The 17256-nt window shown below is 39.5% G+C and overlaps 2 protein-coding genes across 2 annotated transcripts in view; one reads left to right on the forward strand and one right to left on the reverse strand.

Moving 5' to 3' along the window:
* The window catches only part of FYCO1 (FYVE and coiled-coil domain autophagy adaptor 1), an 82782-nt gene that overhangs the window by 21212 nt on the left and 44314 nt on the right, over positions 1 to 17256 (reverse strand). Inside the window, exons 13-15 of the mRNA XM_074945528.1 lie at positions 16871 to 17020; positions 15305 to 15510; positions 14551 to 14695 (exon numbers count right to left, since the gene is read on the reverse strand). Coding sequence (XP_074801629.1) covers positions 14551 to 14695; positions 15305 to 15510; positions 16871 to 17020 — 501 coding nt within the window. The remainder of the gene's footprint in view (positions 1 to 14550; positions 14696 to 15304; positions 15511 to 16870; positions 17021 to 17256) is intronic.
* CXCR6 (C-X-C motif chemokine receptor 6) lies at positions 5709 to 6740 on the forward strand. Its single transcript, XM_074945530.1, has one exon. It carries the CDS (start codon positions 5709 to 5711, stop codon positions 6738 to 6740), a length of 1032 nt encoding a protein of 343 aa, XP_074801631.1.

A 17256-nucleotide genomic window follows, 5' to 3' on the forward strand; every position in this document is an offset into this window, starting at 1 on the left:
ATGTCCAATCAAAACTAACCAACACAGATGAAATTTGGAATATTGCGTGCTCATGATTAACTGCCATGAACTATGTACAGATGGTGGAAACTGGTAACTGGTAGAAATGGGAGAAACTGTCCTGCAAATGATTAAAAAAAAAATTCAATATGTAAGAATCCCTGATCTTTAGTGGAACTTGCATTTGTGGCCTGGAGGTCAGATATTTTCAGCAAGTCTTTTTAGATGTACTGAATAGTCTCCTTTAGGCCATATCATGTACCTTAGAAAGATCGACTTAGAGACAAAGATGTAATTTCAACAAGAGTATCATAAACTACTATTTTTGGTGTAAAAAAAAAAAACAAAACACAAAAAACCCCAGAACACCGACAGGAAACATCACAGGCGGATAAAACGATAAATATATAGAGTCACTGCCGTCTTCAGACTTCCTTTGAAACGTAAGCGTCAACACTCTCCACCACCATACACCGTCTTCCAGTAAGTGACTATTTTCTCTTACTTCAGATTGGAAGAGGAACATATATGGAGGGTAGAACAAAATACAGACCATCTTACATCTCTTAAAAATCCACTGGTCTGAAAGATTCTATTACTTCTGGAGGCATCCCCTATCTCTAAAATGGGAATTCTATCAGAACAGGTAGGTTCTTTCAAACCTGTGTAAAATATTTCAACTTTGTTTTCCCTTTTAAATATATTCTAATGTTGTTTTTTTAAACAACACTTTGAATTAAACAAATATTTTGGATACAGATGTTTGATGGAAGAGTTTTTAGTAACATCTTTCTAAACAATCTATCTTTTTCAGCTAGGGCTTGCTTAGAAACAAAAGAAGGATGTAAAATAATTTCACCTTCATCTGATCATAATGACCAGAATAATAGCTCAGATCTCAAAAGCCCCTGGTAGTAAAGACTATGCTCGAGACACAGATTTTAAAGCCACAGAAATCACAGGGTACTAGAAAAAGCACTGTTGAGTCATTTTGGTCTTTATAATGGGGGCAAATAATCATGTTTACTAGAAATATGTATTTAAGTCTATCACATAACAGGTGGTGGGGTTTTTGTTTTTGTTTTGTTGGGGGTTTTTTCATGCTGAATGATGCACAATTTAGTCTCACTCTGCTGGGAAACCTGTAGTGATCAGCACATCCCAGGAAGTGGATGAGAATGACCAACCAGACTGTGTGGCCAAGGCACCCAGAAAATATGCTGATTCAGTGATTCACCCCTCAGTTTAAAGCTGCCCTGCCCTGGAATCACAGGAATGGGGTCAGACGACAGGGGTATATACTTTAAGGATACAGCTAATCCATCACTGGTATCAGTGGATGAAAATTACACCCCTATATGCCAAAGGGTCAACTGAGTGCAGAGTATTCCTGACCAGAAAATCATTGAGCATTTTCTGTTTCAGGGTAAGAACTATTTAAATAGCTGGATGGTGTTATTGTTCCCAGATCCCTGCTAGGGAGGAACTGAGCAACTGGCCACGTGTATTATTTGTTCCCTCCATCCCACTTCTTTTGCTGAGGCAGGATAGCAGACTAGAAAAATAGAAGTTAGAGATCAAAAAGACCTATCAGACTTCCTCATTCATGGATCTTCACGGGGTCCCAGATGGTGGTGAGAAGTGGAGGTAATGGAGATGACTTACCCTGTTTTCTTGATAGGAGAGGTGAGATCCATGCACAGAAGGTCTATTCAATGCACAGAAGAGAGTGATGTGATCTGGCCCTGCATTTTTTTCTCCCTTTTCCAGTTCATTAATATGTACCAGATACCACCATTGCTCCTCGAGGACTACATGGCCATTCATCACTACTTAAAGTTTACAGTATTTCAATCATTTTCAGTCCATATCGTTTGTTTTTATCCAAGCCAATTTGAATTCAAGTTTTAAGTAAGCTTCCAGCCTTTTAAAATCCAAATATATCATATCTGCTTCATGCAGTACTTTTGTAAATCTGTCCCAAAAAACAATCACATTCATTTATAAACCTACAGTGCTCCTGGACAGTTCCATTTTCCTCAAGATGTTCAATAACTCCCCACTGCCCCCTTAATATGTCTTTCATTATCTCACCAAGAACAGATGTTACACTTGCCAGGATGGTTACTGCCAGGATCACAATTCTTTCTTTTTTTTGGAAAATTGGTACAGCTGGATCACTGGTCTGATCAGAGGTAGCAATTCCAATGTTTGAGACTACGTGCATTGTGGATAACAGCTTACTTGAGTAAAAAGTACTATTTCAAAAAATATGCAACATAAGACCTATTGATTAAAATATCAAATATATTAGCGAAAATATATCAAGAATAAATCATAACTTTCTTTTCAATAATTAAGTTACTTATCCTTTTTCCTTTTACAAGTTGCTACCACATGGGAAAAGAAAGAACTACTGACTTGTCTGAATTTTAGTTGGTTGAATGGGCCAGATCCTCAGTTGGTATTAAACATGATAGCTTGGCTGACTTCAGAGGAGCTACGCCACTTTATACCAGTTGAGGATCTGGCCCAGTATTTTTTGTTTCAATAACAGCTAGTCTTCATGGTTTATATATGTTTCCATCACTTTTTCAATAGCATAGGTTGGAAATATTTTGAAATATTTCAGGAATTGTTCCTTTCTGTAGTGATGATGAAGTATTAACTTTTAAAACACCCACCTTTAATAATTTCATATTACATCACCAGCAGGTGGGAAAAACATTAGTTAAGATTAAGAAGTGGGTTTCTTTTTTTCACCTCCCTTTTTCAGTGGCTCATAAGTTTCTCGCAAAAAGTGATTTGGGCCTGAAATTTTCCATGCTTGATCTCAGCCCTAAGGTGAATGTTTGGTTTTGTCAGATCAGCATATTCTCATGCATGTGGCTCTTTTTTGTGGTTGCCAGTGTCATTTAAGTGGGGGTTCTCTCTGGGTAAAAACAAGCAGAAAGAAAAGAGTCTTTTTTTAAAAAAAAAAAAAAGAACCAGAACCAGAAGGGTGAAAAAAACCAAAACCCAACTTTTGGGTCTTCTTTCGACATTACAAAAGTTAAAATCACCAAATTTAAAAAAAATTATTTAAAGGTCATCGTTGATGACCTCAGTTAATCCTTTCTTATCTGATTGATGATGCAAGAATAATTTGAGCCACGTTCTGCCAAGTGTATATGAGAAATTATGCCCTAATTCATATTTTTATTATATTATTAAAACCAGATTTTGAAACACACACTCATATATGTGTGTGTGTTTCAAAATTTGGTGTAACTCTTCTTCCTCTGAAATCACTAGTAAAAGTCCCACTGACTTAGAGGGTAGCACGACTGGGCCAGTGCTGAGCCCTTTTGACTATCCTATCCATAAAACACAAAGTCATCAGAAATTAAAAAAGTACAGCTTAGCTGCAGAAAAGAGGTTTTAGACATTAAATATTTGTGGGCTATAAAGAGGATCAACGTACTATCTTATGGCACATATAGGAAGAAATTATTTAACTTAAAAATAATGCTTCTGAGCCTTCAAAAGCAGAGACAGTTCAGTTGAAAAATACCTTTCAAATGAGACACTTTCCTTAGCTACATTAGGGCACTGTAATATTGTTATGTTGTCACATTATACACTGAATATGTATAAATTATTTTGCTTCAGCTCACAGGAAAAAAAACTTTCTTCCCTGAGAGGGTATTGAAACATCAACGGGAACATCAGCTGTGCCTGGAACAGTATGTAAACTAAAGTTTATCAGTTTGTTTCAATATATGTTGCCATGGTTTTGTTGGCCATGATTTTATTTTGCTGATTATTGTCCCCCTCCCCCCATCCCAGTATATCTGGATATGTAACAACTCTTTTATGAGGGGGATTATTATTAAATTTTAAAAAAATATAATTTGAAAGGATAACAGAAACCATTGTATAAAAAGCCAATAACTCTTCAAGAAGTCACACAAGGATTCCCCACACTTCTCTGATGGCTGAAGGCCTTTATGACTTTGCTTTCTGGCCTCAACACACAGCCAAGGCTTATGAGTAGCACCAGTTAACCATATTCTTTGTATGTTATTATTTAAATAATAGATGCCTTTGAACCAATCCAGGAGATCAAATCATTCAGGGTTGAATTCTGCTAATCTTATGTTAACTTATATTTAGAAATACTTTGCTGCATGAGTATTCTCATTGAAATCTGCCATTTGAGTTTCAAAAGGGACATCTGACAATAGCTTTACAATTGACTTGAAAAAGTTTTAGTCATCCACTCAGGAAGAAGAAACAATGTCAAGTAACCAATCGCATGGCAGGAATAATTGACCTGAACTGTTTACAAACACCATAGGCTGCAAATTGTTTGGTCAAAACTTTCTAGGTGCACTGGTGAATAGTGAATACATTTGCAGAAAATCAGTCACAAATGTTTCATGAACAGAGAAGAGAGCTAAATTCACACTGAATATTACTCTCAGTGAGGGCCAGATTCTTCTATTCTTAATCATGTAGAGTAGGATCTCACTTCGTAAATAGTTCTACTGTTCGTGGTGTGTGGTGGGTCACCAAAACTAGATGCTATTGTTTCTGCTTTCTAAATGGACGCCTAAAACTTTTCAGCAGGGAAAAAACAAATGGCAAATAACGCATTTCTGGGGTGAAAAAATATTCATGTTAAAACCTCTTAAGCTGTCAGAATTTGCACAGATCTGAATATTCACAAATTAATAATATGATCCCATGAAAAATAGCAGCAGAGTTTATTTGGGAATCTGTTGGGGTTTATTTGTTGTTATTATTTGTGTCCTGGTTGTGGCCACAGCATGCCATGTCCACACACATAGCAAGACAGGCCGCCTGCCTTGTAGAGCTCACAATCTAACCAGCTCTGGAAGAAGTGATAACTAGAGCCCTGTGCAGATACAATATTGTATCCACATCTGACCCACCATCCGCAAAAATCATCTGCGGATATCGGCATCTGTGGATACAGATACCCGCGGATATAAAGCAAATATCCATGGATTTGCAGGTCTCTAGTGATACCTATAGCATGGACTAGGTGTGACTGGGATTTGATGGACAAGTGGCCATTTATGTGAAAACAGTGGATATGGTTGAAAACTTTACATTAAAATCAGGATAAGGAAGAGATGTCCCGCATCAAAGCTCAAATGGTAGATGAGAGGGGTTTTCTTTTCCTGAATTCAAGAAGGTACAGTCCATTGTCACAATCAGTGTTGGAGAGGAAGGGGGATCTGAGTGACACTTTCTGACAGGGGTTGACATTCTTGTGCTGAGGTATGTCATCATCAAACTCATTAGGACTCAAACCCTAATTTTAGAGAAGGGCCTACACCAAAGGCCTGATCCAAACGACTATGAAATTTGAGGCATTTGAAATATTAAACCTCTCAGTCCCAGTCAGTGTAAATCTGTGCTAAAAATGTTGTATCTGCTTTCAGGACATACAGGTTCAATAGCTGCTCTGTCTGGAGCAAACAGTGTTCAGATTACACCATACCACAAAGATAGTGTGGTTTCTATCAGACAAATAAATATATGTTTATTTTCACCACATCAGTGACCTCTTCGCTTTTAGATAACAGCTTAGTAACATTTGTGCTTGTCCGCTGGATATGTTATAATAATTGTTTTACTTGCTGAGAAAATAATTTCAGATGTGTGTGATTACAGGTAGCCTTTAAAAAGAAGACTACATGGAGCTTCCAGATTGTTATTACCCAGACCTTAACCTTACGTGCAACGATTACAATGAGAATGAACATTTTCTCAGGGCCAGCAAAATCTTTCTGCCCTGTATGTATGCATTTGCTTTTGCCTTCGGGCTGATAGGAAATTCTTTGGTCCTTATCATATACATTTTCTGTGAGAAACTGAAGACGCTGACAGATGTATTTTTAGTGAGCTTGGCTACAGCAGACTTGCTTTTCCTTTCCACCTTGCCATTCTGGGCATATTCTGCTGCTCGCGAGTGGATTTTTGGCTCCTTGATGTGTAAAATTATACGGGGCCTGTACACTTTGAATCTGTACACTTCAATGTTAACACTCACTTGTATAACTATTGACAGATTTATTGCTATTGCCCAAGCCACAAAAGCCCACATGTGTCAAGCCAAAAGAATGGTTTGGGGGAAAGTGATCTGCATTTTAGTTTGGGTGATTTCACTAGCATTTGCAACGCCACAATTTAAATACAGTACACAATCAAACTATGATAAGTCAGTCTGTCGTGCAGTGTATCCTTCAGATCTCACAGAATTGGTTTTTAAAGTACTCCAAATGACCCTTGGATTCTTTATCCCCATGCTAACCATGATTATCTGCTACTCAATAATTATCAAAACTTTACTTCGTGCCAGGAGTTTCCAAAAACATAAATCCTTAAAAATAATATTTTCTATAGTAGTGATGTTCATTCTTACTCAGTTACCCTACAATTTGTTGATACTCATACGCAATATACATGTGGAATTCAACCTGGACTACAATTTCGACTCTGCGGTGGTTATAACAGAAGCAATTGCTTATCTCCATGGCTGTCTCAACCCTGTTCTATATTTCTTTATTGGGGTGAAGTTCAGGAAGAACTTCCAGAAAATCATCAAGAACATCAGATGTGTTAAGCGCCAAGGTATCGTGAAGCAATGGCAAACCACTGAAGATGAGGGCTCGAAAACTTGTACTGCCTCACCCAATGTAGAAGCAACAAGCATGTATCCATTATAAAAACTGCATAGAGGGTCTCAGCTTTGTTAATTTTTTAAAAATGTACTCACATTATGACAGGGCTTATGTAACAGTCACATGAGACTGATATAGTAGAAGCAGGCTCCGTGTAAGCTTCTCAACACATCCAATGCATCTCAGTCCTGACATTGTAGCACTCCTGTTATTCCTGAGCAAAGACTGGTAACTGGGTGAAACTCTGCATTAGTTTTATGATAGGTATACATAAAGGTTTGAGGATGAGATCATCCAGCTCTTTCATGTGTGATCTAAGGCTGGGTTTGAACTTAGGGTTGCAGCGATAGAAAGCTAGTGTATCAGCCCTCTGGGCAAGTTAACCTCCCAGGAGGGATGTTTGTAAGCAGAAAAGACATTTAAGAGCTTTGTTTTAAAGATGCTAAGTGAATAGTTGTAGTTTGTTGTGACTTTTAGCCTGACTTTTTATATTAAAATGTAATTTGTTTAAATGCTCAATCTTCCCATTGTGGTTTCATGTGATTCTTTTTTTGTTTTTGTCTGTTTTCCCTTTCCTTGCTCCCTCCGAGTCCCTGTTTGCCTTCAAAGGTAGAGTGAGATTTCTGTGGTCACAGAAGAATAGTAATCTGTCTTCAAACAAATATCAAGTCTCTCTAACAAAAAAACCCAAAGCATAAAACACCTGATTCCGTCACACACAACAGTACATATCATGCCGTAACAGTGCCGGTGTAGCCAGTTTGGCTGGTCCCACTTCCTACATAGAAATATTGGACTCCACAGACTGGATCAGACCCCTCAGCGACAGGGTTCCAGAGGACAGCCCAATAAACCCTATAGTAGGCAGATGTGGGATAATCTGTCCCCATGAAGGTCTCCTCCTAATATACACCCTGAAACATGAGGTTTTAAATCCTTCCAGTACTCTTTTAGCATTAACTGTTGTAACTCTAGACAGTCTCGCAATTCATATAAATATCCGGTCCTTCCTCCTAACTCTCTGTGCATCCCAGAATGCACTTCCCTACTATGCTACTGATGCCCTACTTTGTGCATGTACCTAAGGTGCTCTGTTCCCTGTGAGACAGCTGCTCAGATTTTCCCAGAATGCAGTGAGAAAACAGTGATACAAACTAAGCTAGGGAGCGTGGTGGGTGCAGATATATAGTTGTGTTTTGAATAAAGCAGCTGTGTGGGCACAAGTCAGTTATGGCTGTTGTAATCAGGTGAGGAAAAATTGTCATGAATTTGTTAAAAAGAAGTTATAATGGTAGGGTAGACACGGCCTTCCAATGATCTCTGTCTTAACCACAAATGCCAGTGTCAAGAAGGTGTCAACAAACAAATAGTTTTCTATGTTTCATAGTCTGTTTCTCGGCTGCTTTTACAGGATGTTTGTTATTTACTTCTTCAGCCCTACCAACAACTTTTCTATAAAGAAAAGAAAATGTTTAAAGTAGAAAAATAAAACCACGAATAAAGATGCACAACAAATTGTTAAATTATAACATATGCCTGGAGTGCTTAAAAAAATATAATCCCTGACTAACTTTTACTTGGCTACACACTCCCTAAACAGAACAATCAACAGCTTATCTTATTATTAACAGCCTATAATGTTTTCTGAGACAAAACAATATCTAAAGATACAGGGCCTTACTCTGTTCCCACTTATCCCAGCTTTACATTGATTTAATTCCTGATTCACACTAAGAACAAAATCAGGCCTTTCAAAAGCGTGACTACAGTTCTGTCAGCAATGAAGTCTGCCGTCCTTTTAAATTGAATTACAAACAGACATTTGCTGAAGGTAATATTGGTGGGGAAAAAACAAAAACGCCTACATGGCTTTGATTACACTATGAAAATTCATAAGCTATTTTTTGCAGTGGTGTAGTTTCCCCGATGCTACCAATGTGAGATGACGACAAAACATTTTTAACCACTACATCACCTAACCCTACCTGATCCTATCACTGCAGTACTCTACTTATTCCATATACATGATACCTACCATACACTAAAGGGTAAATCAAAATTAACACAAGATGTGTACCCAGTTGACTCGGATATACTGCTGAACTCCAGCCCAGCCTTCACTGTAGACACACTCTACAAACTGCCACATATCAAAAATTTAAAAAGTTAGAAAAGAAAACAAAGAAAAACAAATAAATGAAAAGAAAACACAAATGAACAAAACCTCAGCTGGCTAGGTGCAGACAGAATATTAAACTTATGATGATTTCTCACTTAAGATTTCAATGGAGTTACTACTCCAGATTCACAATGAGAGCAGAATGAGACACCAAGAGAGTGGTCCTCATTCCTAATTACAACTAGGGAGTTGAATCCTGTTTGCATCAGGTTGTGATGGCACAACAGGTGGTTTATCCTTTGAAAAAGTTCTGGAAATCATTACCAGGCACCATTCGTATTAGGTGCTGAATGTGACCAGAATCAACAGGCACAGTGAGAAAGGAGGACTCTCAGTATTATGAAATGACACGGACAATCATTTTAAGGAGAGAGCTGCAGAGGCAGGATCAATGTGACTATGAGGGAGAGTGGAAAACAAATAGATAGAAGGCAGACAGGCAGAGAAAATAAAGAGGGGCAGACGAAAACAAGTAAGCCACATTTCTTGCTCTATACTGCTGCAAGAGGCAACATGTTAGATTCGCCTCTCTGGGCACAACTTGCATGTCCAGCACCGAGCAGGACAGTTACACCGGGGTGGGGGAGGTAAGAAGGGGAAGATTCACACCTAGAGTAAGGCTGTGGCAGTACCACCACCTCCCCCCTCCCTAGGGTGCTCTGCTGGAGTAAGGCAGCTTTAAAATCTAGCCAGATTTGTACACAGTGTTGTCGGCAGAGGCTCCCTATGAAAAATGCTGAATCAGCATCTCTCACAGCCAGCCTGGTTCAGCCTTTGGCTGGGTCAGCTCCCCCACCCCCGGCCTTCTGCACTGGCTAGTTCCAGGTCACTGGCAGAACAGAGGTGACGGATGGTGTGGATTGTTTCCAGCAGGAACCAAGGGCATGATTCTGGCCCAATATCGTATGTATTTGGATGTGACTATTGGACCAAAAACCCAAACATGAAGACAAATAAAAACACAGTCCTGGAGCCTTAACATTCTGCCTGTCCTTGTGGGGATTTCCTTTGCTGCAGGATGAATTCTAGTGATACTTAGCACATAATTCATCATCATCATCATCATGATAATAATGTATTTGTTTTGCAGTGGCACCTAAAGACCCCATTCAGAGATCAAGACCCACTGCTCTAGGCACTATGCATACAGATCATTAAAAGACAGGCCCTGCCCAAGAATGATTACAATCTAAGGGCCTGATCCTGCAACTAGATGCATGTGAGTGGACCCCTGCCCTCTGCAGAACTCCCCTGACTTTGCAAGGGTCTGTCTGCAGTTAGGATTGAGACCTGAATAGCTGTCTTTCACATGACAAGGGAGATTTTCAGTTATCCATTCATTGTACAGGAGAAAGCTGTCACTCAAGTACAGACATCTTGCATAATAGCAAAGGAAATACATAAAGTTACCGGTTGAGCAAATTATTTCTCATCTATATGCTTTGGTATTTCCAGTGTGAAAATTCATTTCTAAAGCTACTTGCAACGCTGCCCAACTCTATTAGGTCCCACACAGCACTACAGAAGAGGCATATAACCCATCAGGCCAGTAAAATATTGAAGATCTGATTTTCCACTGTTACACTGGTTTTATATCACTATGATTCCCCAGAGGAAAGTGAAGTCACACCGGTGTAACACTGTGTAATGAAATGGAGAATCAGGCCCTTATTTGTCTTTCTATTTTAAACTAAATACCTTAGAAGTGAATCCAGCCCTGAGATGGATTGGTGCTAACTCCATTGATTTCAATGGAGTTTCACTAGGGATGAATTTGGCCTTTGTTTTCTTTGGGTGAAATAGTGTGTTCATCTTTTAGGACCCTGCAAACACTTAGGGTTTGCCTGCACTAGGGTTTTTAACCTCAAGATAATTGATTGCCAATAAAGACTAGGGAGCTAACACATTGGTAAAGGCCAGTGAGGACCATCCACAAAGAAATGCTTGTACCAGGACATAAGATTTTGTGGTCCACTTTAGGCTGAGCTCAGTTCTGGATCAAATATTTGGGGAGTATCCATACCTGGTTTTACAAGCTACCTTTCGTTAACTGGCAATTAACTCAAGCTAAAATATTCTAGCGCAGACACACCCCTACATGCATGCTTAACTTTATACATGTGAGTAGTCCCCCTGAATGCAGTTGGGGCAGGGCCTAAGATTATAAACTGTGCTGAGCAAGAACTGTCTTTATTCTTTGTACTGTACAACACAGTGTGAAACAAACAACAAATGTTGCTGTTAAACAAATAATAAATAAAAAATAATGGGGATTGTTCACCTTTATGCATTTGAGGAACAGAGTTTTTAAATAATGATAAAATAATATATAGATGATATCAGAACTAATTATTTTAGGGGATTGCAACAGAATCTCAGCATAATGAGACAGTGTTTGAAATATATGTACCTTTCCAAGACACTGTATGGGACAGTATTTCACTACCTACAGTTTCAATCCATTTTGAAATGTCACTAATGTTTGACCTTCTTGTCACTATTCTTTTTTATGGTTACCCCAGGGATATAAAATTTGTTCGTGGTTAAAAATGAAAATCTTTGGTATATTATTTCTGCTCTTTCCTATCTGATAGTCTGCTGATAAACAGCTTGGGCCAGATTCCCAGCTGGTATAAATCAACACAGCTCTACTAAAGTCAATGAAGTGGTACAGATTTACACCAGCTAAAGATTTGGCCTCTCCTGCCTCAAAACCCCCGTATTTATTTGCTCTGTGGGTTTATGTTTGCTGAGCTGTGCTGCAAAGGCCTGACTGTGACACCTATATTTCTGCACGCATTTCACTCACCACAGAGGTAGCTCTGAAATCTCTAGGGCTGTAAAAGGCAGTGCTGCCTGTTCACGGTCTAATATTTTTTCCCCGAGCACAAAATCACAGAATAATTAAAAAATTCACATATGACCCACAGGTGGCAAAATGCATTATGTCTGACTAACATTGAGTACCCGTCACTGCAGGCAATACATAGGTGGGGCTGATCAGCAGATCTTATATATATAATTAGAGCTATTCCTGGGTACCTACAGAACCCACAGCCAAGAAGGACCTCCAGTTTGTAGGAGAACCTCAAATTTCGCATGGGACCATGTGGTCTATAAATACCTCAGTGTGCTGATCTGTGCTAAAAGCAGGTTGAAGTTCAGCATGTTTTCTGCTGGTTTACACCGGAAGAAGGCCCATCAGCCAGGCTCTCTCTCAACACCCACATGAAGAAAGGGGACAAAGGGGAGATCTCTGTCTCCCTCTCTATCCCAGTTATACGTAGGAGGGGAGATCTACCATCCTTGTCTGTTGACCTCATAAGGGGTGACTAAGCAGAGATAAGGGGCTAGAGTAAACAGAGAGAGGAGAGACTGAAATAGTCCTGAGCCCAAAGGCCCTTTAAGATCATGATACTAAAGAGTCAAGGGCAATGCATATGAAATGGTTCTGATTAGCCTATGGAAAGCGATAAAGTAGAAGACTATTTTTCAGTTTTCTTCTCTATAGACTGTGAACAGTGGGGATAGAACAACAACACTGCTACAGGGTAATGCAGAATTCTAATGATACATCCAGATGCCTTCAATAATGGTCTTACAGTTTTGGTGGCTACCTCAGCAAGAGACTGACAGCAAGATGACCAGAGAGCCCTGTCCTAACCTCACAGCTCACATGCTCTCTCTCAATGTTGTGTTCCCAAGGGCTCACATTTTGCATTGTTCACGTCCCTTGGCCAACAGGAGTGACAGCTCCTGGGTTCCTAATTCAAGATGCCTTACAATCCTATTTTGCTGAATCATGATGAAGGTCATCATATGACTTTGGGAAAACTTGCATCACCTCACTTTTGCCATCTGTAAAATGATGCCAATGCCAATGCACAGGTGAGTTGCAAGGCTTAATTCATGCATATCTGTAAATGCTTCAGGGTCCTTTGAGACATTGCAGGCACATAGATGCTATGGTGGTAGGTAATTAAATAGCATAGTATATTAGCAAAATAACATAGTATATTAGCTGAGAAACAAAAGCCAGAATTGAAACATATTTTGTTCCAGATAAGTAAGCATCTATAGTCTACCTTAGACACAAGTAGCAAGGAAGTGTGGTTTATACAGGAACTAGTCACACAACGGGGGGCAAAACAATCTAGCTCGATTTTTTGAACCACAGACTTGTTACTTTGGGGCTGCTTTTAACCTGGCATTGAGAACATTTGTCACTACAATTTTTCTTCCCTGGTACTAAGGAACAACATGTGGGTAAAGAGTTACAGTAACTTACTTTTTTTTTTCTTTTGAAAGATATAAAAATAAAAATTAGACTTCAAAATTTTGTCAGGAAGAAATATTAGTGAACAGACAGCCTGTACCATTGTATACATTTATTTTTGGGGTAAAATATATTTTACTTTGGATATTGTTCTTAATATTCAAATGATTGAAACACAATGCAAAATGAAACTTTTAATTAATACAGAAATAGGCATAAAATATATTAATGCAACATTAAGTTTGCAAATTAAAACAGAGAATCTATCAATTCCTCCCTACTGCTGATTTATGCGGGAGTAGATGGAACAAGTGACTGAAATCTACACTATGAAAAAAGGTGTGGTGGATTTAGCTATATAACTGTTGTTCCTTTGTTTTCTGGGTATTGAATCTTTATAACTCTACAGACTCTGCTGTCTGCAGAGACAGGCAGCCACTTTATGTTCAGTTCAATAAAACTTGTCATAAGAGAAACACTGGACTTTGCTTTGGGTTTTCCCTTGTATTGTTTTCTTAATCTAAAATGAAGTTCAATATGACTGGGGGCTTGTCTACACTACCAAGTTTTGTTGACAAAACGTATGTCGACACCCAAAAGTCGGCAAAACAAAAATCACCAAAGCGTGTTCACACTTGCTGCCTCTGTCGACGGATCACGTCCACATTGGGGACACCATCATCGACAGGGTGAGCAATGCACCGTGGGTATTTATCCCATAGTGCAGTGTTGTGGGAAGGAAGAGCTGATCGCTGAGAATCTTGGGATTCTCTCCAAGTTCTCCCACAGCCCCCTCAGCTGCCGAGAGCAGCATCATGAGTAGCCCTGTGAGCTCTCCATGTTGAGGAACGGCAAGGCAGCACAGCAGTCTGTCCCCCTCCCGCTGCAGTAGCAGTCTGCCTGCTGCTGTGTTCCTAGTGCAGGGCAGAACAGGAGCATGCCAATGATTTGCTCTTGGTTTGTTTGTTCCCCAAATGGAGCAGCACACAGATACTTCCCAGAGCTTTGAAAGGGGAGGGGCGCATGCCTGCAGGGCAGCAGAGATCACAACACTGAGCAGAGCAATCAGGGCAGGCATTGTGGGATACTGGCGGAAGCCAGTTATGTCTACAAAACAATCAGCAGTGTCTACACTGGCTCTTTGTCGACAATAGAAGTGGGGGAAAAGACAAAAAAGTCTCTAATGGGGTGGACGTTTTCTGTCGCCAAAACTGGGCGTTTTTTGTGACAAAGTCCCATTGTAGTAGCGTGTATGCTCTTGCTGTTTTGTCACCAAAAGGCAGTTTTTGGCGACAAAACTTGCCAGTGTAGACAAGCCCTGACAGCGTCTGTTTTCTCTTTATGGAGAGGAAAAACGTAACACGGAGCTCCAGTTTTAAATTGAACAGTGTTTTACTCACAGATCTGTGTCACTCTGGTCCAGAGACTCTACTTCAGCTTGACTTTCATTATGGATAGAATCAGATTCCTGCACTTGGCACAGTTCCTCATCTGTGATTATATCAAACACTACATCATCTGGTGGTTTGGAGGTTTCATTCGTAACTGTGCCATAAAAGTACATCAAAAGAAACGCAGTCATAACATAACAGGCAGCAACAGTGGTTTTGTTTTTTAAACAAAGCTTATGTACATGGGCCATTATTCTGCCTACACAGTAGTTTTCGCATACAGCAAGTGCTAAAGCAGGGGTTCTCAAACTGGGGGTCTGGACCCCTCAGGGGGTCGTGAGGTTATTACATGGGGGGTTGCGAGTGGTCAGCCTCCACCCCAAACCCCGCTTTGCCTCCAGCATTTATAATGGGGTTAAATATATTAAAAAGTGTTTTTAATTTATTAGGGGGGTCGCACTCAGAGGCTTGCTATGTGAAAGGGGTCACCAGCACAAAAGTTTGAGAACCACTGTGCTAGAGGGACTCTCCAGGGTGACTCACTTGCATTAAAATATAAATGGGTATTTGTATCAACCTATCAATATTAACATATACTAACAAGCTCCTCAATTACTCTGGGACAAATTCCGCCTTGACTTACACCCCATTAACATCACTGGGGTTGCACAGAGTGTAAATCGAGCAGGATTTAACCACATGAACCCTGGCAAGAAGCCCAATAATCTCATTTATCTCACATTTGCACATGAAAAGGACTAACCTGTAACTTCCAGGGTCGGAGACACTGGTGAATTTAGCAGAGCTGCTGGTTCTTCTTGGCTGGCACGGGATCCAGAGTCATCCGTATAATCCACAATCACCCTAGGTTTATTGAAGCAAGCTCTACAGCACCGCTCCTTCTTGCCGCTGTGTTTGGTCATCAAGTAGTTGTTACAGCAGTAATAGCAGAAAATTCGACCGCACAGTCTAGAAATTAAAAAGAACAAACGCAAAGGTATGAGAATGTTACACCTATGGCTTAAAAATAGAATTAGGTAAGGTGTGCATTGATAGTGCTTGGGGTTCTGGTCATAAAGGTCATGTCCCCTGGGAAAGCATGAATTTTTTTGTAGGTTACAAGGCAAAAATCACAATGCAGACAATTCTGCCTTTTAAGGTTCAGAAAGACTTATTGGATCGTGAATGTTCAGAGAGGCACATTTTTCTTTTACAGTTTCAATAAAAATAAATTACACAGAAACAGAAGTTTCCAGATGGTAAAAACAATTAAAAATACAATTTACAAACATGACAACAAGAAGTACAGAACACATATTTAGTGATTTTCGATGGGCCTGATCTTGTTCCATTAAAATCAATGGGTGTTTTGCCATTGACTTCAGTAGGGAGTAAAAAGAGGCCACGTATTGATATTCACTCAAACCATCCCTAACCTAAATCCTTCCCCGCATAAGCTGCACAGCCTCCAGAAAAGGGAAGCAGTAGCAATATAAAATATTGGCTTCTGTGCAGTCAGAAAGAGAGCTACACAAGGATATTTGGTCATTATTGGAATCAGTCAAATAGTCTTTTAATTGATTTGTTAACAGTTTGTTGATGAAAAGACCCCAGTTCAGTTTGCTGCCATTCATTGGGTTTTAATACTAGCTGCTTTTCATAAGTATTCAGACAACCACTGGGTATTGGTGAAAATGTTTGCAAGTTTCACAAATATTAGTTGAAATCATTCTTCATCTGAAAAATCATACTGGAAGTGAGTTATTAGCTATTAACTAATCACCACCCGGTATTCCCTACTTTAAAATGTCATTGATTAAATGACTAATCGCACATCATGAATAAAGCGTGAACAGTCACACGCCACCCTACTGCCTGACATTTGTTCATCCAAACTTTGTGAATATATCTGGAGAAATCACGAACATGTAACTATTAATTCATGAACAGAAAAGGGTCAAAATTAGAAGCAAATAATTCAATCAACTGTCAGATGTTTTTGAACAGGCCATATCAAAATCAAATCTTGCTATTCAGAGTAATTGTTTCTCAACATATCTTTTAGTAGTAAATGTTATGTGTGTACAGAACCTAATTCAATGGGGCATCAACCCTGATTGGGTCAGTACTGTAATAAAATAATAATAGTACCATCGTACTGGACAATTTTTAAAGCATGTATATCAAGTGCAGACAGCGTATAATATACATATTATAACAATGAATGCCTGGGAACAGTGTAAAATGTTAAAACACTGGATATTTTCCATGGAACCTATGATATTTATTTCCATGTTTTTAATAACGTGTCAGAGGTCAAGAAACTGACCTGCAGTGGTGTCGGCGCATCATCCAAGTAAACTCTCGCTGACAGCCCAGGCACTGATTTACTTCTGTGTCACCGAGCCATCTTTGCTCCTCACAGAGCTTCTGCTGAAATTCCAGAGCGTCTGATTTCTGCCAGAGGGCATCCTTATCCCTATGGAGACACGTGTAAAGAAGAGCAATCCATTTTAGAAACATCACTGTTTGTTTTTAACTCATCTCAACTCTGCCCCCGGAAGAAAACTCTCTAACGTAAAGTGCTGTTATTTAACTCTGAAGTACACAAATCTGAAATAGCCCACTCCCTGCACTTTTAACTCAGTTACACCAGGACTGACAAATGTATATACACCGCCATCAGGTGTGATTGGCCTTTGTAGATAGAACCTC

This window comes from Natator depressus, chromosome 2, assembly GCF_965152275.1.
Source record: "Natator depressus isolate rNatDep1 chromosome 2, rNatDep2.hap1, whole genome shotgun sequence".
Taxonomy (NCBI): domain Eukaryota; kingdom Metazoa; phylum Chordata; order Testudines; family Cheloniidae; genus Natator; species Natator depressus.